Source organism: Sinocyclocheilus rhinocerous, unplaced genomic scaffold (assembly GCF_001515625.1).
Source record: "Sinocyclocheilus rhinocerous isolate Xijiao unplaced genomic scaffold, SAMN03320098_v1.1 scaffold200, whole genome shotgun sequence".
Classification (NCBI taxonomy): Eukaryota; Metazoa; Chordata; class Actinopteri; order Cypriniformes; family Cyprinidae; genus Sinocyclocheilus; species Sinocyclocheilus rhinocerous.
In genome coordinates, this window is record NW_015641014.1 from 2,992,736 (window position 1) to 3,020,336 (window position 27,601).

Here is a 27,601-nt window from a genome sequence, read left to right on the forward strand (position 1 = left end):
CCCCAATCTGGACTAAGTTACAGATTTTCTCTCACTTAAACAACTCTCAAAATAAAGTGTTCTGTGACTGGAAAGAGGAATAAATAGTTAACTTAAAATGAGTTGCTGTATGTAACAAAACAGATGTCATTTCCCACTATGTTTATAAATAGGGCTGGGCAAAAAAATCGATTTTTCGATTAATTGTTTTTTTTAAATGATGTCGATTCGATATCGATTCTCAAAAGCCGCGAATCGATCTTTTCCGGGATTTATTTCAGCACACATTTAAAACAAGATCTGATTAACGTGAATCTTATCATTAGTTAAAAGTTTAGGTTTATGTTAAGAAACTGTCAGAATATATTACTATTTAGCAGTCTTAAGAATCAATGCTACTACTGCTAATAAATATTAATAAATCTTTATTTTTAAAGGAATAATCACATCTGTTTTCTTTTTCATTTTAACAGTAAACCTCTGTTGAGCAGCACTTTGTTTGCAAAAAAATAAAAGGGTTTAATTTTCAATTTGATTAGGATAAATTAAATTAATGTTTTATGCCTTCATCTGAAATTTCTGTGAGTTACTTTGTGTGTGCTGTCTCTCTCACACATTCACTCAGGCTGTGCAAGCCTCATCTGGAACAACATAAATACATTATCAGTCGCCATTTACAATGAATGCAATTAAAATTAGAACCATTCTCACGCGAAACGACATGTTTACACACGACTGTGAGTGTGCGCGTGGCTGTGCCGTCATTGCCGGCGCCGCTGGCAATAAAAGGATCGGCTCTATTTTTGTTATTAAAAAAAAGTTATTAAACCTGTTATACTGTATTATGACAGCACTTTTTTTTAACTTAATTTCAATATCCGTGATAATACCGTAATAAAAGCATTAGCAATTAATCGCAACATGAAAATTTTATACCGGCATATCCCTAATACAAACACACACACTTATAATAAAGAAACACTGTAAAGAATTAATAATTGTAAAATATAATGGAAAATCTCAACCAAAACCAAATTTTTCAATCCTAAAGCTTAAAAATAACTAAATATAAAACAACATCTTAAGTCCCAAATAAAAAGGCAATGCACCAACACTGGCACATGTTCATACTCTTATGAAATGATTCTCATCACCTGCATTTCAGTAGCAGGGCTGCATTTTGGACAGAACTGCATATTAATAATATCATGCAGAAACTGTAAACATGTCCAAAAATGCACAGAAATCAGTGTATGAATACTGCATGACGTTGCTTGCAGCACACACCGGCCACTGCAGATATCAAATACTGCTGTAATTTAAACTGCAGCCAAGTACTCGGAGACACACATGATGGGGCATTTTATTCACTCTCCATAGGGAATCTTACTCGAAGAGTGTCTGGGTTCCATGCACATGACCGAAAGCAGCATTTCTAACACTTTTTCAGGACACGGGTTACCGAAAGGAAAAATAGGCCAGTGTCTTGGCAATACTGTCATAGGGAGGACAGTCAAGATCTCACAGAAGATGAAATATTTTCCATGGACAAGTAACACACACATTCACACACACATACAGGCTAATGCTGAGCAATTACAGGAGACCAAAGAAAGCCTGTCCTGTGGTTTAACGCACACTTTAGATTTCTGATGAAAGCATTCAACACAACCACAAGCCATTGAACAGTAACTTAAGAAACCACCTGTCAGCAGGACTGCAACACTGAATAATTTAAGAAATAAATCTACAAATTAAACAGTTTTCAGAATCAGAATGAGATCAGAATCTCTAATCATCTGATTAACAGAATAATAAATAATAAACAGATTAACCAATGATCAACTGAAACGAGCAGATTATTTAATTATTAAAATAATTAACAGTGTGCATATAAGAAAAATTTATTGTAGAATTAGGATTTACTTCAACTTAATCCGATGGTTCAAAAAACGTATTTGACAAAAATAATCAGATTAAAAGAAATACTTCATAGGTTAAGAGATTATAAAGTCAAACTTTTATCAAACATTTTATAAACTTTGAATTGACTTGTACAATTGAATTGACTTTTACAATTATCAAATACAATCTGATTAACTGAAATAAGCAGATGAACACATTCATAAAGGTAACTGGATTAAACAATTGAATAAATATGTTTCTCAAAAGCATTTTAATTCATTGCTTGAAATTGATAATCAAATGAATTAATTGATAACCAATTGAATACATAAGCTTCTCAAAAGTAATTTGATTAACTGACTGGAATAAAAAAAAAATCAAATTAATCAATTGATAATCAACTGAAGAAATTAGGCTCTTAAAAGCAATTAATGGATTGAATGATTAAACAATTTAATTGATTATCAAAAGTAATCTGATTAAAAAATACTTCAATGATTAACAAATTATAAAAAGTAGGGCTGCACAATTAATAAAATTTCTAATCGCGATTACAATTACGTAATCGTTCAAAGCGTCAATTAATCGTTCAAAGTCCACTTATGTTATTCTGCGTGCTTAAGATGCGTTTTTTTCTTTCTACATGTTATCTTAAGGGTTTTCCCCATTATTTTTATTTTAGTTTTAGTATAACATTATAATACCATTCATATATTTAAACCAATCCGATGTATATTTGACATTTGAGGCTTAATACTATAGAAAAGCACTATAAGTTTTTCAGTTAGAGTGTTTTCAGCTTGTTTATTTTCATAAAAAAAAAAATACGGCATACAGTTGCATCAAACAATGGTATAAACATAATTCAATGTAAATTGTGATAATCGTAATTAATAATCGCTATTACAATTTCAAGGGAATAATTGACAAATATGATTTTTGTCATAATCGTGCAACCCTAATAAAAAGTCTAAATTTATCAAACATTTCATAAACTTTGACTTTTAATCAATTTATTTTTCTGATTATTTCTCCATAATCCAATTAAAAATACCCCGCTTATCTAAAGAAATAATAGACCTTCATCAGTGAAGTCTATTCAAGCATTGAATGTTGTGAACTTTGAAGACTCTTGATAATCAATTATATATTCTATAAATTAATTAATCTGAAAATTAATCCAAAAAACATCTACATCTAACAATGGCATGTGCAAATATTTTATTAAAAAAAAGAATAAATAAATATAAATGTACAATTACTTTCATTCAAAGAAAGGCAGAAAAAGAGAATTCTGGTTAACTACTCCACTCATTGCGATCCTGCCACGTCAGTAACAGCAGCATCAATGAAACAAGACTTCCCTTCATTTCTTCTGATGAAAAACTGCTTCCTCATGCTCTAGACTGCACATTCAGCATTTGAGTATGAGCACTCGTTCTGTCTTGGTGGGCTGAGTGATTCAAGGACATTGCTAAACCTTCAACTACTGTATTCAGAGTTCAGCAAGTTCAAGAAAGAGTCGAGTTTCCGTATGATATAAACAATATACACTCATTGCATTCAAAGCGGCCAAACACGCTCACACTGATATGTAAACCTATACTTTTGATCGATCGGCTGGGTTTAATCGCACTCAACAAACACTGAACCCAACATCCAAAAGAGGCGACTGATGGATATTCGCCAGGTTTTTCTGCATCCGTACGGAATTCCTGTCTGCAAAAGTCTTCGCCAAGAACTTAAATACGCATTAAAGATGTACATTTCACAGGGATCACGACTTTGTGTCAGACTTTGGTTTGGTTTGCTTGGAAACCTGATTCTGGATCAGTACTGGCTCAGCAGCTCGATTCATTAAAGCTCAAATCTCCATGGAAAGGAGGCAGATCAGTTGACTTCCTGTCCTCAAAGACTGCTGATCACGCACAACCCCACCCCCAACCCCTATCTTTTCCCTTCTCTCCATCTCTCTCACTATTGTGCGATTTGGATTCCGTCCACCCTCAGTCTGCCCTCGGTTTTTTGGTGCCAGTTCGGGACACAGTGATGAATGAACCCATGACTGCTGGATCTTGGCCCCAAACGACGTGTCTCATATTTAGTCATTCCCTGTGAAAGCCCACTTTATGTCCGGGCTCTTGGCTGCCGTTCCTGGACTGACACCACTCGCGTTCATGTCGCTTCCACCTAGACATGGACGAGCAACTTAAGTAGGTCTGATGGGAAAGAATGCCATATTTGTGAATCGGATTTCATGCGAAATATATAAATGAAACACTAGTTGTTTCTTGGCCAAGCTTATTCCTTCCCTATCCCTTTCTACGGTCAAAAATCTCTGATTTGAACTCAACTTCATATCTGATTTTTTTCTGAAAACCGAATTTTTTGAACAATCCATGTATATTACTATCAAAAAACCATCTTCATGCATCAAATATCTACTAAGAACCAAATACACGACGTGCTTAACATGTGACTCGTAGACTTGTGCTGGTATTCGGTAATGCGATATATCACGGTAATGAATAGTGACTCGTCACCTGAATGTGCTGCAAGAGGAATTTTGGAAAAATAAGGACACTTTTCTAACAAATGCTTCCTTGTAGGGCAAAAGACAGGGAATTTCTAACAAGAACAAACAGGGTACATTTCTTTCACTTGAAACATACAGTGGCCACACAAGGTATTTGGACACTTTGGATATTTAACTATTTGGAAATCAGCTTTAAAACTTTTGTCAGATTATTTTAAACTAACTGGTGTTAATAGGGCTGTGCAATTAATCGCATGCGATTGTCATGCGCATCTCGTCAGTAAAGCCGGTTCCGTGATTAGTAGTAAAATCTCCATCACCTGCTTTCAGATGGAGCAGCATTTAATACACAGAGCCGTAGATCACTGACAAGCTACACAAAATCGCTTTCAAAATCGCAGGCGATTCATTGCCGATTGCTTAGTTTTCACCGGAGCTTACGCTACGCATACGTCCTACTTCATCCGCTGGAATGCCACTCTCTCGTGAATGCGCGTACGACAGTTAGTGGAAACTAGAGATTACGGTTTATAAAGTTTTAAATAAGGATATTTTTCTTACACAAAGGCATCGATCACTTCAGAAGGCCTTTATTAACCCCCTGGAGCCGTGTGGAGCACTTTTTAATAATGGATGGATGCACTTTTTTGGGCTTCAAAATCTCAACCACCATTTACTGCCATTATAAAGCTTGGAAGAGCCAAGACATTTTTAATATAGCTAACTACGAAAGTATTCATCTGACAGAAGAAAATCATATACACCTAGGAAGGCTTGAGGTTAAGTAAATCATGGGGTAATTTTCATTTTTGGGTGAAATATCCTTTTAAATTGATTAATGTATGTATTGTTTTATCAGTCTTGAAACTTCTCTCTGTAAAATGTTGTGATCCAAAAGTGTATTATACTGCATAACTTTATTAAATAACTTCATAAATAAATGTCATTTGGTTTTATATTTTGTTAAACAATGCAAATGAAGACTTAAACATTTGCAAGTGTCCAAATACTGTAACTATGGGTCCTCAAGTAGGACAGACAAGACAACCATAAATAACTAGTGTAAAGACCAAATATCTTCACTTCTGACAATTTAGCTAAATTAGGTATAATAATCAGGGCTGTAGAATAGATGTTTCATTTAGCAGGGACAACAAACTGAACGTTTCCTTTCAATGCAAATTTGATGTTTTCCAGAAATTGTTGCAGGTTATTAAATATAAATAAATGTATTAACACTTTGAGCAGAAATGGATAACTAGCTACTTGACACTGAACACAGAAACAAAAGCCTTGCTGTAATTTGTACTAACTAAATCCAGTTACATACAGATATAATAGCAGATAGAAATACATATAGGCCTAGATAAGACACAGATAGAAATAGATAGAGAGAGAGGTAGAGAGATTCCCAGACAGAATAACAGATAGAAAGACATGTAAATAGACATAGCGATAGCTTCACATATAGATAGGCTAGATAGAATCACATATAGACAGCTAGAAGGATAGACCGAGACGTAGGTAGATAGATAGATAGATAACTGACACATCTGGTGGAGTTTGAGGGTCATCTGAGACAGTAGCCTACATTAGCTAGTGAGCTGCCTACATAGACAGCATATCTGGGCATCATCGGCACCTGCATCATTTAGCTGACTCAGAATGCACTTATGATGCTGTCTTCGTAGGTAGCTCACTAGGTTTTGTCGAACCAGCCTTCACTCAAGCAGAAGGCCTATTGCCATTTACTCTGAAATCACATGGAATACATAATTCCCAACTCACAATCATACAAATACCTTATACCAGTTACTACATCATCTAATTTCAATCACAGGAGTCTCATTCCCTTGACAGTGAGGAGGATGTAGATGGACATCACAAACGCGTTAAAACACAACTGTCCTTGCCAGAAGTTACCGCCGTTCGATTGCGTCACATCACTGGATATTTGAAAAGCAATATGGCTTGCATTTGAATTTGCGGTTAAAGGATTAACGTTACAGATCGGCCGTGAGAGTAAACACAACTTACGATGCATTTCCTGCCCAGGTAGTTAAACAGACACTCGTTCTCCTGCGGGGTCAGAAGCAGAGAGCCCACGTTTGCCACCCTCCGCTGGGGCGGGTGGCCGCTCATGTTGACGGATGAGGCGGATGAACTTGAGCGTTTGTCTCGTATTAGATTATTTTATGTGCAATCACAGATCAACATGGCCTGCGCTCCGTTCATCCCGTAAGGAATTCCGCATGCAAGTAACGTTAGAGCCGATGTAGTGTTGTCCTCAATGCGCGGGCGATGCAGATGCGACTCGTTTACTCCTGTGGGTTATTTATTCTTTAATTCGTTCACTTTTGACAGACTGCATAATATAAACTTTCATTCCGAACTCCTAAAGCAATAACGTTCCTTCAATCCAACATGGCAGCAGTACGGTAGAGTTCAAGGCGCAGTTTGGGAAAGGGTGGAACGAAATTTGGTCGGTGCCAGGTGTTAGCTTTTTGGTACAAAGTACTCTTTTGTTGTTATTTAGTTACAAAAACCTCAAACTAAAATTACATAAATTCAGTTTTAATATCTAAACGTGGGTGAATATGAATTAAAACAGTGGTACGTAATAACCCCCCCCCCCCCCCCCACTTTTCCGGGGGGGGCCCTGTTGTTATTTAGTTACAAAATACTAAATTTGAAATCACAAAACTCTGCTGTATTGTCTAAACGTGAGTTAATGCGAATTAAAACAGTGATCCGTAACCACTAAACCCCTCTAGTTTCTCGGAATGGTCTATCCCTTTTTTCCCGTGCCTCCTGCAGAATGCGGACGGGATGCGCACGGGATGGGCGGGGCCTCTGAGGCAGGGGGTGGAGCCAGTGCCGTCATTGATAGAAGGAGATTACCGTATTTGACGGATATAATGCTCTGTTTTAAAGAAAGGATAACTATGCTGCTGTTTTATAAAGCGGATAATTCCTATTCAGGCTTCTGAATGGTAAATAAACAGCCTAAAATCCATAATATAGTATTAGGTACGACGAGAAAGACCTGTTTATTATATCACTGCGGATCATTAGTTTTGTTACATATAGGGACTATATTTTCCAGTGGAAGGATACCACTTACAATTTTGTAATTTTTTTTATTTATTTTATTTATTGGTTTTAAAAAGATGCATTTTAAGCGACATTGATTTGACATTAAATTAATTTTAAAATTAATTATTAGGAAAAATAGATGATAACAATAAAATAATTTATCAAAATATAAGAATATTAAAACTATGGTTTTTAGACTTTATGTAATAACATAAAAAACATTAAAACTTTTTTATAGTCTGCAGAATTTATGCACACACTACAATCTCATCATATCAATACTGATTAAAATGTATAGGCCTAATTGATATACTGATATATTTGATATGCTTTGATATACTACACACACACACACATCTATACATAAGTGTGTGTTGTGTGTGCAATAATACATTATTTAAAAAATGTATTCCAAAAATAATTGGCAAACCCCTTACATCTGGCAGCATGTAATTTTGATCTATAATATGTAACAAAATTTAATAATTTAACAAGTACGGAATCTGTACTAGTATTTATCTGTACTATTATGGGATGTTGTATTATTTTGAATTCTTGACCATTTGTATAAATAAATAAACCCCATCACCAGATCCTGGAAGTTGAGCCAACCTGAGATGTTTTATAAGGTGAAAAGTCTGGCTTTCCTCAGTCCAGACTATAAACTATAATTTTTACATTTTTGCCACTAATCGAAACCACCAGTTATATTCTATTTGGTAACAGTGATCACACAACTGGCATATCTGTGTGGCTGCTGCATGTTTAGACAGTCTTTTCTCATGAGATAATGATGACCTCAGTTTTCCATGGGGATTCAGCACATTCTACACTGTTATTACAGAGCAAAAAACTTCACTTTGCAACAACCCAGTCATTTCAGTGTAATTACTAAGAAGGCAAGTTAAAGAGCTATCACTTTAACCCATAGAACCAAAAACCTTTGGAGCCCAGAAATTAAAACCTCACTTGTATATGGAGCATCAGACAACTTAAAATGATTGTTATTAAATAAGCTTTTCACAGATATACTTTTATTTATAATGCCTGATTAATAATCGTCCAGTCTTATGTAAAAGCATCAGGGACAGAGTTCACCTTGTTCTTCCCTACCGATGAACAAATGAAGAAAGGAGAGGCAAAAAAGAGACAGATGGAGGATCGTGTTTGAAAGAGGAGCCCTGCCAGGGGACACCTGGCCTCCTGTTAAACTCTGCTACTGCACTGCATGTTCAACACATACTGAGACAAGATGAGAACTTTAGCAATCCAAGACACATGCAAACCAAGATAATCTTTGAAGATTACACTTATTATATAGATTATATATTATTATAAAGATTATATATATATATATATACACACACACACACACACACATACACATACATACATATATATATATATATATATAATTGTATTTATTTTCTTGTATTTCTGTGGACTTGAAACTTCCGTCTTTTATCAAGACAAATTTGTGTCAATAAAAGCTCATTCCGATCTCCACTAGATGGCGCTATTAACTAACAGCTCTTTTATGTTTCTCTCTTTATGAACTCTTGCTCCTATCTTAAATTACATATAACTTCAATTATAAGTGTTGCATACAAGTCTATTCACATGTGTTCACTTGCAAGTAATATTTACCTTGATTTTTCCTTGTTTATTCAAATATCACGCCTTATATTTCATTTGCTGTCTTTTCACTGACACTATTGTAAACAAGCAGGCCTACACTAACTTTTGAATGAATGAATGAATAAATAAATAAATTGTAACTCTCTTTGGATAATAATTAGGGCTACAAACGTAATAATGAATATTCATATTGAATATGTTTTAATTTTAGAACAATTCTGGGTCTGGGACAATGTAGTACTAATTTTAACGCAGCAAACATAAATAATGAAAACAAAAATGTTTACAAGATCGTTTTAATGCGATATTTACAATACGAACATTAAGGAGATTCCATTTTACTTTATTAATCACCGTTACCATGGTACTGAAGAATATCAACAAACGCGTTATTATCTCCCTTTCCTTAATAAAGCGCGATGTTGACTTTTCGAGTATCTGGCAACTCCAGGAGTCAGCTGACCTGCTGAAGACAGTGAAGGCACATCGCAGCGCAGCTCTACTGTAACAAAAGAGGGATCGATTTCTGCGATTTTAATTAGCGATCATGAGCAGCACACAATCTTACAGTCGCTTCAGTGATGAAAACTACAAAAACTGGCTGAAAACAACGGAGAGTCTTTACATACTGAGGACTCGCATTCAGGGCTTCATCGAAAAGGAAACCGAAACTTATCACAGTTCTCTTCGAAACAAACCTCAGCTCAATAGACAGACCTGTGCGCTAAAGTGCGAACGTGCGAATAAGGTAAATTGTAAATGTAATGTAATGTATCTCTATCTATCTATCTATCTATCTATCTATCCTTAACACTACAAATTTTGAATAATAGTAATGTCATTGCCATATTAAATAAAAATGTGTATCAACAGAAAGTTTCTGGGAGAGTCTGTCCATGTCTCCCAAACTGTGCTTTGCTTCTTTCCGCAGCATCTCTGCCGGTTGTGTGAACACTGGAAGAAGGAAATCGTTGCCAATCATAATGGGAATGGTAATCGTATGTACTGGGACAACTGCCGGCCTCATCTATGGCCCACAGATAAGTGGGAAGTTGCCAAAGTAAGTTGCTTTCATCTTTAATAAGCATAGAGTGTTGCCACTGAGTGCTGTCTGTTGGAAATAATATTGTTATAATATTGATATATTGTCCTGCTGCATATGGGGAGAGTTATATTTAGATGTTTGGTGTCAGTCAACAAAAATCTACGTGCATTACATTTTTTAACATTGTTGACTGCATGTCTCTCATATTTCTTATGACAGGCACATATGCCACGTGGGCAGACAAAACATCGCAAGTTTGACCAGTTTGATATTGCTGCCATCCTAAACTTAATGAATTTCTGTAAACATTTCAAGATCCCAGGACAATGTGTGAGAGACGTAAGTACACTGAGGAGGAAATAACCTATATTTCCCTGCCAAATAGATTTTTCAACATTACATAATTCATAACTTCTACATGTGTTGTAAGCTTCGTGCTATAGTACGTGACCACTGTATCGGTACGGATATTCAAACACTGCAGCTCTCTGGATAACACATTTTACACTTATTTTTATTCAACAATTCAGGTAATAACTGTACGGAACAATGTAATGCATTCACCTGACTTCAAAGTGAGCAATGAGGAAATGAAAAAGCATCACAAAACGCTCCTGCAGCTGGCCGAGGAGCTTGAACCTCATGTCCCAGAAATGAAAGACTTGGAAAAGGAGATAACACAGGTGGATGGAAAATGATTCATTTTATTATTAGGATGTTGCTCTTCAATTCTAATTGTATTATGTATACGTTTTTCAAATTCCTGTGTAGTTTTACAACATCTTGGACAAGAATTTCAATCAAGCCCCGTGTGAGGTAGATGGCCAACAGGAAGATCTCCAGACCGTGAAAGACCGCCAGAATGTTCTGGACCGTGAGCAGCAGGCCATGAAAGATAGGATTGAAGACTTTATCTCATGCTTGGAGGGGAACCTAGATGAAAATGTCAAAGTAAGTACAGTAGATCAACACTAAACTGTGTGAACTGCAGCATGTCTGTTCTAAAACATGACTTAATGTTAAGGAAAAACCTCAGGACATGAAGAGTCTCCTGGACTTCCTGGACCAAAACAAAGATCTCCTGGAGAACCTAGGTCCTGAAGTTGACAAACTTAAAGAGATGCAGGCAAAAGTAGATCAACATGAGGAGCAGATCAGCCACCTGACAGGAAGAGTGGACCAGCTGGAGAAAGTGACACATGGTGAGAAAAAAAATAATACCATTAGTATTTATGTTTGATTTAATCATTTAGCAATATTTCGTTTCTACATGATGCTTCTAATGTGTTCTGTGGGCCAAAAGTGAACTCACAAAGAAAGTTTAACCACACATAATATCCCTTGAAAATTACAAACTGAAAAACGTTGAAATTATGATTAAATTATGATTATGATTAAATTAAGAGGAGGTCAATTCCCTGTGAAAAAGAAGTACAAGCATACTTTTAAAAATAGTACTTACTATAGATATAATGTAATATACTTTAAAAGAATATACTTAAGTGTGAACTGAATGTACTCAAATGTAATCAGACACTTGATTGTCTTTTGCAATTAAATGAAAATGTATTTTAGTTAACATAATAAATCAAAATAGTATTTAACTTGTATGCCATATATTTAAATAAATTTGTAATTACACATTTGTAATAATGAAGTTGCAATGTTATAAAGTTCTAATGTACTTAAATAAGTCAGTACCTCAAACTAAGTGTACTTCTTTAAGGCATGACAATTAAAACAATAATTTCAAAATATACTTTAAAGTAAAGCTTTTAATTTTATACTTTTTTTTACAAAGTGCATTTTTTAAAAGTTGTGGTATAAAGTAAAGCTTTTAATTTTATAAATTTTTTACAAAGTGCATTTTTAAAAAATGTACTGTCTTTCACTACACTTAAGTAGCCTTAAGTAGCTTAAGTTTAACTCACCTTGAGTCATTCTGAGTTCACAAGAGTCCAACTATATTCAGATTGTCTCATTCCAGTGTTTCTTTAGCCACAGATCCAGTGTTTCCTGGCAACCCGCTTAAATACAAAAACCATCTTTATGAATATTGTCAGGCAAAGAAATGGCCAGAGGACAAATTTCCTGTTTTTACAGAGGATCAAGAAGCCCAAGGTAACAAATTCATCATCTGTCCAGTTAATATTAATTGCATGATAGTCCTTTTGTACGGAAGTTCTAAGCGGCCATGCAATATAATTTTTTTTCCTTCTCGTTTTCTCGTTATAACGACTTAATTTTCTCGAGAAAACAACTCTCGTTATGACGAGATAACGAGAAAATTAAGACGTTATAACGAGAAAACAAGAAGGAAAAAAAATATATTGCATGGCCGCTTAGAACTTCCGTACTTTTGAAACAAATAGAACATGTATTTGTTTAGACATACAGGAAAAGTGGACGACATTCTTTCATTCAGGTTAGATTCAACAGTTAATCACATAAAGTTCACATCCTCCGCACAGGTTACAGAGGTAAAGTGACAGTAAATGGACAACGTTTCATTGGCGAAAGGGTGTTTAACGAAAAAAAGGCCGCCCATCAGGAGGTCGCATTCATTGCCCTCAAGCAGCTGAAATTACAGCAAGAAAGCACAGATGAACCGTCAAGCTCAGTCATGCACTCTGAGGCCTCCTCTTCGTCTTCCTCAGGTGAAATATGACTATGAAATTGTACTATTGAATTATGGTGCACTGAGATCAATGTATGATACAGTACATCATTTTATATTTTGACATTTCAGGAATCACTGTCTTTGGTAAAGTGACTGTGGATCTCAGTCGAGAAGTTGCGTCTGATAGATGCTCTACAAAGGAAGAAGCGACTGAAGCAGCTTATAAGGTTTTATGGGAAAGTTTTTGCATTAGTGCTCCAATAGAAGGTAAAGTACAAATATTAAGTTAAGCAATTAAGCAATTTTAAGCCTTAAAATAATGCTTAGTTTAATAAAATACTTTAAGCACAATTTACGTATTGTATTGTATTACTGTCAAATACATACAAACATGTTTGCATGTAATGTTTTTGGAAATAAATCCATTTCCTGTTTGTGCAAAAATTTGTTTATTGCCACTTTCAACACATCAGGACTCAAATAGCATATTTTGATGAAATAATATATATTATTTGATTTTACTGAATAGCTCAATAAACCTGATTTTCTTTCTCGCTGCAACAGGTCAGACATACAAGTCAGTGACGATGGAATATTTCAACACAAATGGCTTCCCCAAACCAATAGAAGATTTTGATGACAGCACAACCATCTGCAAGCTCAAACTCGTTGGGCCTTTTACTTTTTGTGACAAAGGTAACTGCTCTTAGTCATTTGTTAAACATCATTTATCTTCCTTTCACAAAAGTTGTGTGCTGATTTACAAGCTATTGTTTGCTGACGTTTAGTTTGCATTTCTTAGATGGCTCCACCAAGAAGAGACAGGCGGAGCAACAGGCAGCTAAAGTTGCTCTGCAGCATCTGTCAGGGATCCTCAACGCTCCTCCAATATTAGATACTGAGAAGAACTTCAAAGGTGTTCTAAAAGAGCGTCTAGAGACACTGGGTCTCAAAAATCCGGTTTATGACACAGATAATAAAGCAGAGGTCAGTGATGAACCCATGTCCATCGACATCAGCTCGGACACGATTACTTCTACAGTATCCATCAGTGAGGCCGAAGTGAAAGATCATTCAGAGTCTGAAAGCATCTGCAGATCAGCACAGCTCCCATCATGCCAAGAGTCAGTCCTTGTTACTGTTCCTGTGCAGCCGGACCCTCCAGACTCCAGCTCTCCAGCCTCACTGAGGAAAAAGCCCAGGATTGACTGTCCAGGTAATGGAGCATGTAGGAAGAAAGATGATGTGCTAATGCAGGAGACACCAGCAGGAAGTGCAAGTGTTTTTTTATTTATTTATTGTCAAGTTCATTTATTTTGTGTACAGGACATATTTAAAATGCGAAGAGCCTGAAAAAGCAGACTCACCGCAAAAAAAAAAAAAAAGTTTCAAATGATCATACAAAAGCAGAGAAAAAGTATTAAAAAAAACCAGCTCCAACTCTAATCAAAGGCACCTGCCTTTAATTTTTAAGTGATCCTGAAGACCCTAATTAGTTGCTTCAGGTGTGTTTGATTAGGGTTGGAGCTGAACTTTGCAGGACAGTCGATCGCCAGGAGCAGGGTTGGGCACCCCTGGTGTAAGCCAAATATGTAATATGCAGAGCAGCATAACCTGGTTTTAATTTTTGCTACAACAGGTCAGACGTATAGGATGGGGATCATGGAACATTTCAACAGGCATGATTTACAAAAACTAACAGAAGAATTTGTTGATGACGACAACACAACCATCTGCAAGCTCAAACTCATTGAGCCTTTTACTTTCTATGACAAAGGTGAATTCATTTCTACTGTTATTCATTGACTGAACATTATTGGGGTGAATGTCTAGGTCATATTTCACCGGCAAAACAAAGTAAAAAAAAAAAAAAACATATTTTGCCCAAAGAAAATGTGCTCTTTTAAGACCATTTTAAGATCTTACATTTTTATGACAATTAAAAAAAAAAGTAAACAACCCATATTATATTGTGTCCAGACAGGATGAGGTTCTCTATGGTACTGGCATTTTTTTTTTCTGCCACAATGCCAAAAAAACAAAACAAATCCTATCTTTAAGCAAAATATAACTTCTTTATATGTAAAAGTCATATATATTTTTTTCAATGTGTCATGCACCCATTTACGATCGTTTGTTTTAATTTCTTACTTAGATGGCTCCAATTTATTTATTGTCAAGTTCATTTATTTTGTGTACAGGACATATTTAAAATGCGAAGAGCCTGAAAAAGCAGACTCACCGCAAAAAAAAAAAAAAAGTTTCAAATGATCATACAACAGCAGAGAAAAAGTATTAAAAAAACACTTTATCAAACATTGAATAAACAAACAGAAATGTGATTAAAATAAATATTTTTGACATTTCAGGAATCACTTTCTTTGGTAAAGTGACTGTGGATCTTAATCAAGAAGTTGCGTCTGATAGATGCTCTTCAAAGGAAGAAGCGGCTGAAGCTGCTTATAAGGTTTTGTCGGAACGTTTTCACATCTGTGCTCCAGCAGAAGGTAAAGTGCAATGTTTAGGTTAGATTTCATATAAAGCCATATGCCAGTATATTCACATGTACAGTGTTTCACCTATACTAGAGGCCGCTAAATACTATTTCATATAATATTTCACATAAAATACTTCAGGAGTACTCATATGTGCTACTGTAGTTGTTTTGGTGTTAGTGTAAGCCAGGGGTGCCCAACCCTGCTCCTGGCGATCGACTGTCCTGCAAAGTTTAGCTCCAACTCTAATCAAAGGCACCTGCCTTTAATTTTTAAGTGATCCTGAAGACCCTAATTAGTTGCTTCAGGTGTGTTTGATTAGGGTTGGAGCTGAACTTTGCAGGACAGTCGATCGCCAGGAGCAGGGTTGGGCACCCCTGGTGTAAGCCAAATATGTAATATGCAGAGCAGCATAACCTGGTTTTAATTTTTGCTACAACAGGTCAGACGTATAGGATGGGGATCATGGAACATTTCAACAGGCATGATTTACAAAAACTAACAGAAGAATTTGTTGATGACGACAACACAACCATCTGCAAGCTCAAACTCATTGAGCCTTTTACTTTCTATGACAAAGGTGAATTCATTTCTACTGTTATTCATTGACTGAACATTATTGGGGTGAATGTCTAGGTCATATTTCACCGGCAAAACAAAGTCAAAAAAAAAAAAAACATATTTTGCCCAAAGAAAATGTGCTCTTTTAAGACCATTTTAAGATCTTACATTTTTATGACAATTAAAAAAAAAAGTAAACAACCCATATTATATTGTGTCCAGACAGGATGAGGTTCTCTATGGTACTGGCATTTTTTTTTTCTGCCACAATGCCAAAAAAACAAAACAAATCCTATCTTTAAGCAAAATATAACTTCTTTATATGTAAAAGTCATATATATTTTTTTCATTGTGTCATGCACCCATTTACGATCGTTTGTTTTAATTTCTTACTTAGATGGCTCCATCAAGAAGAGACAGGCGGAGCAACAGGCAGCTAAAATTGCTCTGCAGCATCTGTCAGGGATCCTCAGCTGTCTTCCAGTATCAGATACTAAGAACTTCAAAGGTGTTCTGAAGGAGCGTCTAGACCAACTGGGTTTCAAAAATCCCGTCTATGAAACGGAAGAGTATAAAGCAAAGACCAGTGAAGAGCCGGTCACCAGCGGTATGAGCCCAAATCTTTCAAACTGTGAGTTTAACTGGAAAGAAATTAGAAAAAATCCTTGTACCTACTTTAGGACATACCAAATATTGGAAAGTAAGGGTTTTCTTTTTGTCTGCAGTATCTATCAGTCAGGCAGCAGTGAAAGAGCATTCAGACCTGAAGTCTGAAAGCATCTCCACATCAGCACAGCTCCCATCATGCCAAAAGTCAGTCTGTGTTCCTGTTCCTGTGCAGCCAGACCCTCCAGACTCCAGCTCCCCAGCTTCACAGAGGAAAAAGCCCAGGATTGACTGTCCAGGTAATGGGAGATGGTCCTCACTGCAGAACACAAGATCCAGGGGGCATGGTGGGATCCAGATCCAACTCCTCCCACCTTACATATACCTAAACCTACCCGTCTCCACCCCCTGATTCCTAAACCCACCCATCTCCACCCCTAAACCTACCAATCTCCACCCCCTAGATGTGGATCCAACCACGCCCCCTGGATCTTGTGTTCTGCAGTGAGGGGGCTTCTGGGTAATGGAGCATGTAGGAAGCAAGATGATGTGCTAATGCAGGGGACACCAGTAGGGAGTGCTAGTGGTACACTGTAAAAAATGAAGTGACAAGTTTAAGGTACTTGTTGCAACTCTGGTCTCATCTACTTGTACATCTTTGTGTATTTTACAGAAATCAATGAGCTGTTTAATGTATATAATCTCAAGCCACCACAAGTGAACGTGGAGAACATAAAACATGATCAGAATTTCAAATGTACTGTGACAGTCAACCTGGAAAACTATACTTGTGTCAACAAACAACAAGGTTACGACTCTAAGAGAGAAGCCACTCGAAAAGCCTACTTGTTATTCGGCCGTGTGATGGAAATTTTGGATCCTAGCTCAGGTATATATTTGTGTATTTATGTATTCATATATAAATATACCAATCGATTTATGTTCCTTAACTAATGCTTTTTTCTTCATCTCTAATTCAAGATGAAAAGATGTGCATTGCGCTGGTGAAGCAGCACTTTTCTCAGAGGTCTCTTACTCTTCCTCAGGAAGAAGTTGAAGAATCTGAAAAGTCATTTTATTGTTCACTAAAGAACATAACTTACGATGTGAAGTATGACGGACAAGGTTAGTATGAGCATCTGAAGAAAAAAAAGTTTATACTCAACAGAATCAAGTGCAATTATGGGTTCAATGACAATGAAATGTGTCCAAATAAAGAAAATGAAAAATCTTTTAAAAAGTCTACACTACCATTCAAAAGTTTGGGGCCAGTATAATTATTTATTCATTTATTTGATTTTATTTTTTGAAAGAAATTAATACTTTTATTCAGCAAGGATGTATCAAATTCAAAGGTGACACAGTAAAGACATTTAAATGTTAAAATATCGATTTCAAATAAATGCTGTTTGTTTGAACTTTCTATTAAAAATATATCACCGTTTCCACAAAAATATTAAGCAGCACAAGTGTTTTCAACATTGATAATATCAGCATATTAGAAGGATTTCTAAAGGATCATGTGACACTGAAGACTAAAGTAATGATGCTGAAAATTCTGCTTTGCATCACAGGAATAAATTACATTTTACAATATATTGAAATAGAAAACTTAAAATTGTAATAATATTTCACAAGATTACTCTTTTACTCTTCCTCAGGAAGAAGTTGAAGAATCTGAAAAGTCATTTTATTGTTCACTAAAGAACATAACTTACGATGTGAAGTATGACGGACAAGGTTAGTATGAGCATCTGAAGAAAAAAAAGTTTATACTCAACAGAATCAAGTGCAATTATGGGTTCAATGACAATGAAATGTGTCCAAATAAAGAAAATGAAAAATCTTTTAAAAAGTCTACACTACCATTCAAAAGTTTGGGGCCAGTATAATTATTTATTCATTTATTTGATTTTATTTTTTGAAAGAAATTAATACTTTTATTCAGCAAGGATGTATCAAATTCAAAGGTGACACAGTAAAGACATTTAAATGTTAAAATATCGATTTCAAATAAATGCTGTTTGTTTGAACTTTCTATTAAAAATATATCACCGTTTCCACAAAAATATTAAGCAGCACAAGTGTTTTCAACATTGATAATATCAGCATATTAGAAGGATTTCTAAAGGATCATGTGACACTGAAGACTAAAGTAATGATGCTGAAAATTCTGCTTTGCATCACAGGAATAAATTACATTTTACAATATATTGAAATAGAAAACTTAAAATTGTAATAATATTTCACAAGATTACTCTTATTACTGTAATTTTTATCAAATAAATGGAGCTTTAATGATCAGAAGAGACATCTTTCAATAACATTAAAAACATTTAATACCATTTTAATTGTAGTGTTTTAAGTATGTAAAAAAATTTTTCTTTTTATCATAATTCATAAATATTATGTTTTTTGGGAGATATTTTAAAACATGAACCTTGACACAGTCAATCATATTCATTTATTTTCATTTTACACTGCTTCTTAAAGCAATATATTCTTTAACTGGGAACAGAAGTGTAACAAAACATGTAATACTTGTATGAATGCCATTGTGTTCAAATATAATATGGTCTTTTTTAGGATCTTCAGAGGATGAAGCCAAGTTACGTGCTCTCCAGAACACCTTACATTCACTATCACCTCTCTTTGGTTATCCTTCACTACCTGGAGCTGATAGTGCTGAAGAGGTTCAGAATCAGCTGAGCTCCATGCTGAACAGGGCCGGTCAGAGAGAGCCTGTCATTGACCTGAAGTCTGAGGAACGGGCCTCTATCCAGCTGTCTTTCTGTGACTATACGCTGAAGTGCACATGCCAAAGCAACAAGAAAGCAGCTCGAAATCATCTCAGTGAACGCATACTGGGTCTGCTGGGGGTAAAGACAGGTCAGAGCCAATGAACACCAACCAGTTTGTCTTTCTTAAAGTACATTATTAGAAAATGATCATTTAATGATTGTCATTCTGTTCTGAACCACTTACAGAAGCAGACAATGCACCTTTGAGAAACTCTGTAGACGAGTGGTTCAAAAAGCAGAATCTGCCACAGCCAGTGTTTGAGGACACAGAAGAGGTGCTTGGAGCAAAGGCTACTTTCTCTGCTCCGTTAACCTGCTGCAGTCCAGGTGAGCTCACATACACACTCACAACATCATAAATGTTCAATAAAGGTTTAATGTTATTTATAAATATTTTAATGCATTGTAAATACAGTACGGTTCAAAAGTTTTGGGGGAAAAAGTGAGATTTTGGAATGTTTCTGAAAGTCTTGCAAAATGTAATTTTGAAACTTACCATGGCTGCATTTATTTGATCAAATACAGTTTATGATTAAATAGAGTAGATCTGTAGTTTTGTGAAATAGTATTTAAATGTAAAAGAACTTTGTTATTTGAATATATTTTAAAATGTAATTTATTCCTGTGATGCAAAGCTCACATGATTCTTCAGAAATCATTCTACTATGCTGATTTGCTGCTCAAGACACATTTCTTATTGTCAATGTTAACAGTTGCACTGCTTAATATTTTTGTGGAAACCATGATACATTTTTAGGATTCCTTGATGAATAGAAAGTTCAAAAGAACAGTTTTTTTTTTTAATTAAAATTTTTACTTTTTGTAACATGACACTGTAAATATCTTTGCTGTTACATTTGATCAATTTAATGCATTCTTGTTGAATTAAAGTGTTAATTTCTTTAAAAAAATACTGACCCCAGACTTTAGAATGGCAGTATAATTCAAAAACAATTCATAATAATCAGAGTAAACAGTTCTTCTGTCAAGGTGGAAATATTTGCGTGTAATATTAAATATTAAAATAGTACAGTTGGTTACAAGTTGGTTGTTTGATTTCTAGGCTGGGAAGACAGCTGGGAAACTGCAAAGTCGAAGCTGCTTCAAGAGCTCAAGCTCAGATTTAGGTTTGTGGACGACAAAAACAATTGAAATTTATTTTAGCTGGAAAAAATTAGTCTGCATGTCCTTGTCACCTACTCTAACTTGACTTGTCCTGGTGAAGATTTTCAAACCTGGCTTGCAATGTTATCTATTTTAAGGTGTTTCTTTTTCTTTCTCAATACAAATATAGATTTACATTCTTAAATGTACATTTATTTATTACATTTTAAATTTCCCTGGGATTTAAATCAATGGCCATGGCATTGAATGAAACTAGATGTATTTGAAAGATTTATACCAGAGGTATACCAACTAAACTCTTTTAACATCAGAAGAAAATTACAAATCAACTAAATGTAATCGAATGAAAAACCTGAAGTTCCGTTCATTTTCCAAAAGGCACTGATATGGCACTGACTGAAATTCCTTCAAATTGAATTGAGATTCAGTTTCAGGGGTTTGTTGTCTTTGCTGGAAAACTAATTTTAATCCACTACTGTGCATATGATTCAATGAGATGAGCTGAGCTACATTATTAACAGTTTGTTGGTCAAGTGAATCTATTCATTCCACACTTGACTGCAGAGTCATTTTACAGTATTTACTTGTGTTGAGAAATTGTAGTATACTGTACATGAATCAGATCTTCATGGGCTTACAAGAGAAACTGAGCCATACGATGTGAGTTTTAAACACCAGCTTCTGTCTTTTGTATATTTATTAATCGTTTTGATTAATATTGCCCTTGAACTGTTGATTGTGCAATTTGAAACCTGTTTACGGTAAACTACAAAAACCGTTACAAAACGCTATAGTTTATCAAGTATAGTGAGGATAGAAAAAGCATTATTGATTTAGTAATAATGCAGTGTATTTTTAATGTATTACAATTGCTCTTTGGAATACTTGATTTTAATCGGTACGTTCGTAATATTCATGTGTATTTCTGAATAATGACCGTTTTCCAGTACTACACTGTATAACTGACTTAGGCATACATCTCTACAAATAAAAGAAATTATTATTCAAATCAGTATTTCATGTCCGCATTTTCTTTTAAATGGTAAGATAATAATTCACAATAAATACCAAAAACCCAATAGTAACATTAATAGGCTGTTGAATTGTGGCCAGTTTTGCTCGAATATACCGGCCCAGACGGTTTTAAGTTGATATGATTCTTTAGGGTCTTAATGAAAAGTCTGTAACATAGTTTGGTTAAAATTTCTCAATGGTAGTGTAAAAAAACACCTTTTTTACCCTGTCAAAAACAGCTCTTTTCAGAGCACGCTGTTTTGTAGCATTTTCCTTTAAATGTTAATGAGCTCTGCTGACCCTGCCCCTCTCTTCCGAGCTGCTCTCACAGACTGTTTACTTTAGCTGTATTCATCGTGAAACTTGCTAATTAGCACATTATTAGGAAAGGCGATTTGCAAAGATTCACCAGTGTTGCCAAATCCGCGATTGCCGCCGGTTGTTTTTTATGTCAGCAGGTTGAAGCGACCCCAATAATGTGATATTTAGGCCCTGGAATGTGAATTGTACCAGGAGAACCCCGCCAAAAAAATGTGTATTTTACCCCCGAACTTGATTTTTACTGGGGGACCCCCTCGAAAGCGATTGGGCTATTTTCAGGCTAGTTTTGAGTAGTAATTGGGCGGGTTTTGTAGCGAAAACCTGGCAACCCTGCACCAGACAGAGCTGTCGGCGATTCTTCCTATTGTAAAGTCATGCAGTGTGTAACCTCCTGTCGTCGTTCCATCGTGCAATGTGAACACAGCAACAACTGAATGCTACCCCAGATAGTCGTTCAGTGTGAAACCAACAGTGATGTGACGTCTTCGTAAATCGTGCAGTGTGAACTCTGCATTAGGAGTCATTCTTGTCTACATCTGCTCCAGCAGTGAAACAATGGCGGACTGATGACAGCTCACTCAGGGCGGGTCTAAGGTAAGACGCCAGTCCAGTCTGTGCTGAAACGCTACTGTCAATCAATGTCTATCGTGGGAGGGGCCTGTTTTTGTGACGCTACACAGACAGGCATCTGAGATCGGCTCGATTTGAGAAAGGGGAAAACATTTAACGAGATTAAAAAAAAAACACTGGGTGGATTTTTATCATTATAGGGTGGTTGTGTACACACACTGCCAACACACATTTCAGTTCAAACAACTTGTAAAAAAAAAAACTTGCTCTTTTGACACAATATGAAGTGTTGTTTAATGAACTGACCACAAGATGTCAATGAAGCGCTACAGTCTGAATGTTGTTGTAATGATGAAGAGTGAAGAAATGCGTGTCAGGTTTTATTCCAGCAGGATGTTAAAGCTACTCTGGGTCAGGATGTTCTTTCTGGATGTTCTTCACACCCTCACCAACTTAAGGCACCAGCTTCATCCAAACATACAATACTGTCTACTGCTCATATTCCTCTAGTGATTATGTGAGGAGTAATTTCAATGCACAAACATATTTTTTCCATTCATGTTCAGGAAATGATGGAACCTTGCCCTGCTCAATTAAGATATCATGGCCACAAATTAAGAATTTGTTCCCTTGTTTTAGGTAAATCGTGGCCAGATTTCGCTACAGTTTAACTGTAAATGAATTATTAATTGTGGGAACAACTTCTTTAGGCATACATGTAATGGACTGTGTTATCTATACTGGTGGTTTTTGCATCTTCGAAATTGATCAAATCAGGGAAACTTTTTTCAACTGCCTTTTGTGAAAATGTATAAAAAGTGTTGCCAGTTGATAGCTTTCTCTGTCATCATTGTACAGTACATTATTGTTAGTGATTTACATGTATTAATTTGGCGGATGCTTTTATTCAAAGCAACTGTACAATGAGGAAATAGTGTTGCTAATAAAAATATTTATAAAGATAAAAAATACTGAACATCACATTTCTAGGCCCATGTATTTCCAGTGCTATTTTAGCATTATTATATACAATTATAGTTTTTATCAGTACTCTCTGAATCAGTGTTTACTGTGTATGAATGTAAATTTTTTTTATATGATCAGTTTTCATTTTAGTAAGTTTATAAGCTTTTATACATTTTAATAGCTTTTTAAAAATATTTCTATATAGCTTAATTTCTATGTAACTTGATTGTTAGTCATTTCAGTCATTGACAAGCCATTTTAGTACTTCAACTTAAAATTACTTAATTGTAGTAAGTTGGCAGGGCAGTTTAAGTTCAAATATTTTTTTAATCTAATATTCATATTTTAAATCATCTTTATTTCATATGACTTCAGAAGACTTGGAATATAGTGCACGACTCACATGAGCCACTTCTGTTGTAATTTTTTTTTCTTTGAAAAATACATAGAGGAGCAAAGAGGACACTGACAACACGCCGACAGACAAGAGAGAGCAGGTTACTTTTGGTATGAAACAAAACCTCAGCTTTCAAATTTGGTCTTTTTTTTTTTTTTTTTTGAAATTCAAACAATAAATACCATTTAATGTGTCGTTCAAACGGCATGTGAACCAATCATCTCTTACTCTTTACTTATAGCATGAAATAAACATGAATGAGCATCAGAAGGTGTCTTATTTCAACAGCGGAAACACGTCAATACACACAATTTTTCAAGTTCAAGTCCATGGACATTAATCTACTCTCTCTTGTCTGGTTTGTTTGTTGGACAAAATGGCGCATTCGGCGTTAGGATTGGTCAGATCGCCTGTCAATCAAACTCCCTGCAAAGGGTCAATTGAGCATCTTGCACATTCTACTAAATATCTCATTTTGTGTTATACAAAATAAATCAAATAAATGATGACAGAGCTTTTTTTGGTGATCTATCCCTTTAAATCTCATTTTTTCTATCAGGTAATGTACTAAAACCTGTTTTTTTTTTTATCTCTGATGTTCTGCCATCACAATCTTTGCCCCTTCCAAGACATAAAGCTGTGAAACAGACCTCCAAACTAGTTCGTCATTTTAAAAAAACAAATTAAATTTTTTTATTGGACAATCAGGGTGGGCCGAAGACTTCGGGAGGAAGGCCAAGCTCATGATTGGAGCCAAACCTAGAGGATACTGTCTAGGTCAAACATATAGATTCCCTGCACAGCTCTCAAATGCACTGTAACACTACGGATATACTACGGTAACCGTACACCTCCTCACACTGTATTTGTACTTTGCTGACTGAGAGCAACTCTCCCCCCTGCTACTGTTACATAAGAATATGCAACCTAACCATAGTCCTTGATCTGTCTGTGGTGCCAAATACTGTTGAAGTATGCACTTTTCATGTTTTGCAAGCAGAGAAGGGGGACTTCCTTCAGTGTGGGTAACAAAATCACATAAATACTGACAGGAATGTAACACTGAACATTCAGAAATGCCAAAACAAGTCCTTTCAAAGAAAAAAAGTAACATTGTATTTGAAATGAAATAGGTATGTGTTTTAAAGTGTGAAGGAAGAAAGGAAGAAACTGGCAGGTGGTCCTGTGTAAGTGCCAGAGATACTGGCTCCCACCCTGTCATGTAGTCTAAACGTTTGTGTCTGAAACGTTAATCCACCTGACATTACAGAAACTGTCTACTGCAGTGGATTTACTCTCCATAACAACAATCAGATTGCATTACGGTAAGAAGGACGACTGTGTTTTCACAACTGTTTAAATACAAGAACGAATATCAAGTGTGTTTCTCGGTGCTGTGCTCAGCATATTCTCAATACATGATGCTTTTATAGGCTAGACGCTCTCCTTTTTATATGGCTCAATGACATGAGGCTCTTTTTTTTGGTCCGGATGTATTATTATTATTATTATTTAAAAAAAGTTCTTTATAGTGGAAAAAATGGTTTTTTAGACTTTTAAAACGTTTTTCAGACTAAGAAAAATTTATATTTTAAGAACTTTTCATTAAAAGGCTCTTTGAGGAATGAAAAAAAAAAGTTATTTTATAGAATCACTGTGAAAAGCATGACTTTTGGAACCTTTATTTTTAAGAATGTATGATGATTGTGTTAAAAAAAAATTCAATTAATTTTAATCATTTTTGGGGGAGGCATAATGTCAGAAATGTCAGGTGGTACAACTGTTCTGATATAATACAGAAAAAGCCTCATTAAAAGAATGAAACAATGGTTTCTTAGTAAGAATTAGGTTGTTTGTCATAATGTATTATTATTTTTTACAATAAATAAACAAACAAAAGTGATTTACTGCTTATTAACATTTGAAAATCTTTTGTCTGCCAATGTGCCAGTGTTATTGTAGTATCACTGAGATCATTTTATATTTAGAAGATTTTTTTATACTTTCCATTTCCGTTTTAATTTTAGTTAAAGTTTTAGTATTTTTTTGTCATTTTTATTCGTTTTTGATTAAATGTCTTTAAATAATTTTTTTTATTATTATTTCAGTTTTAGTTATTTTTAAACTTGAAATTAAACTAACTGAAAATGAGAAACCTGGCAACTAGCTAAAATATTTGTTAAATGGTTTTAGTATTAGTTAACTACAATAGGCTAAGCAACCAACATACAGAAACATGCACAAAACAGCAGGGTCAATAAAACTCTTAGAATATCTTTTTGTTGTTGTTGTTCTTCTTCTTTTTTCCATGACAAGACAAGGTTAATTCAGATTGTAAAATTTTGTGTGGTGCTATTGTGCACTTCCCCAAAACTTTTTATGTTTATAAATTAATAATTTATAAACTTTTTATGTTTATAAATTAATAATTTATGATATTTCATATGATATTGGAGTCATTCAATTTAAATGTTTTTTTTTTTTTAATACAAGAAAGTCTTTATACAAAGACTACATTTCAAACAACTTGACATGTTTCAAACTAGATTGTTTCCACTTTTCTTTAAAATTTACACTCTTATACATCATTGAACCATATAATCAAGTCTTATAAAACAAACATCAAGTCCCAAAACAACAAAAGCCAAAGCATTTCATTATAATCGTGCCACAAATCACTCAGAATTATTGTAGTCCTGGAGCGACACAGACTGCTTTGGCATGTCGGTGATCACTAATTGCAGTTCATCTGGGAGCTTGATGAGGAGGAGCCAAATCAATTAACAATGCAAGAGTGTGCCAATACCAATGCCACTCAACAACCGCACAGCAAACCCTGAATACTGTGATATCTCTGAACACATATAGCACAACAAAACAAAACGCCTCAGCTGGATTTTCAATACAAAGACAAGATAATTACACCTGATGTGCTGAGGGGTTCTGGAACCAGTGGCTGCTGAGCAGAAATAATAACATGCTCAAAGCAAGTGAAAAGAGCTTTTGGTGGTAAAGCGTGTGTGTAGAGCAAGTTCCTCCTAATTAGGACTGGACTAGAGACAAGTTCACGGCGGATGGACTCGAGAGGCTTTCAATAGCTGCTTCCCTCAGCAACACCAGTGTATTCATTGTGAGGACAACCTGCTTCATGGGAACAGTCCATGAGCGACAGCACATAAACTCCCACCGGCATGTACTGTGTCCGGACAAAGCACATAAAGCACTGTAAATATCTATGGGACACTGCAGGTCATTCAGACATGACTCATGGGAACATATTTGCAGAACAAAGATACAAACGCGCTACAGAAAGGGTCCAAAATAAACTTCTTTGCAATGTCTTGTGGAGAAAATGTAACTTTTTGCCACAAAACCACAACTATGAGAAAATCACAATCATGTGGGGAAAAAAAGTGAAATATAAAGCCACGTTGTAAGTTACAGTTTTGAAGCACTGCAATTGTGAGGAATAAACTAGTGACTGAGAGATATAGTCATTATGAGATGTCAAATTTTGAGATAAAAAAAAAATTCACAATTGTGCAATAAAAAGTCACAATTATTAGAAACAACCTCAGAACTGTGAGAAATAAAACTACATTGCAACATATAAAGTTACAGCTTTGAGGAATTGCAAATGTAAGAAATAAACTAGTGAGATATAGTCATTATTCATAATTTGAGATATAAAATCAGTTGTGAGATAGAAAGTCACAATTATGAGAAACAAACTCAGAATTATGAGATACAATTGCAAGATATAAAGTTACAGTTTTGATGTATGGCTATTGTGAGAAATAAACTAGTGACTGAGATATATAGTCATTATGAGAAGTCAAATTTTGAGATATAAAATAACAAATGTGTGATAATGTCAGAATTATGAGAAACAAACTCAGAATTGTGAGACATAAAACTACATTGCA

At 35.2% G+C, this 27,601-nt stretch overlaps 2 protein-coding genes across 2 annotated transcripts in view; one reads left to right on the plus strand and one right to left on the minus strand.

Annotated features, from left to right (window-relative positions):
* wasla (WASP like actin nucleation promoting factor a) overlaps positions 1 to 6,868 on the minus strand; it is a 31,086-nt gene extending 24,218 nt beyond the window's left edge. Inside the window, 1 exon segment of the mRNA XM_016569839.1 lies at positions 6,458 to 6,868. Within this exon segment, the coding sequence (XP_016425325.1) occupies positions 6,458 to 6,562 (105 nt within the window). The 5' untranslated portion in view covers positions 6,563 to 6,868.
* Positions 6,869 to 9,618: 2,750 nt separating this feature from the next.
* LOC107753632 (uncharacterized) lies at positions 9,619 to 21,374 on the plus strand. Its single transcript, XM_016569840.1, has 20 exons — positions 9,619 to 9,902; positions 10,086 to 10,214; positions 10,419 to 10,538; positions 10,730 to 10,882; positions 10,971 to 11,150; positions 11,224 to 11,401; positions 12,198 to 12,320; positions 12,671 to 12,856; positions 12,949 to 13,086; positions 13,384 to 13,515; positions 13,622 to 14,035; positions 15,189 to 15,326; positions 15,757 to 15,894; positions 16,273 to 16,506; positions 16,601 to 16,780; positions 17,155 to 17,370; positions 17,463 to 17,606; positions 19,068 to 19,370; positions 19,469 to 19,609; positions 20,346 to 21,374. Exons 1-20 carry the CDS (start codon positions 9,702 to 9,704, stop codon positions 20,432 to 20,434), a joined length of 3,537 nt encoding a protein of 1,178 aa, XP_016425326.1. The 5' UTR covers positions 9,619 to 9,701; the 3' UTR covers positions 20,435 to 21,374.
* The last annotated feature ends 6,227 nt before the right edge of the window (positions 21,375 to 27,601 follow it).

Bases quoted from the DNA above. Each gene is read 5' to 3' on its own strand.
- LOC107753632 (XM_016569840.1), top strand. From the start codon at position 9,702: ATGAGCAGCACACAATCTTACAGTCGCTTCAGTGATGAAAACTACAAA. The intron at 10,215-10,418 runs GTAAGTTGCTTT...TTCTTATGACAG, and splicing joins ATAAGTGGGAAGTTGCCAAA to GCACATATGCCACGTGGGCA. The intron at 10,539-10,729 runs GTAAGTACACTG...TCAACAATTCAG, and splicing joins CAGGACAATGTGTGAGAGAC to GTAATAACTGTACGGAACAA.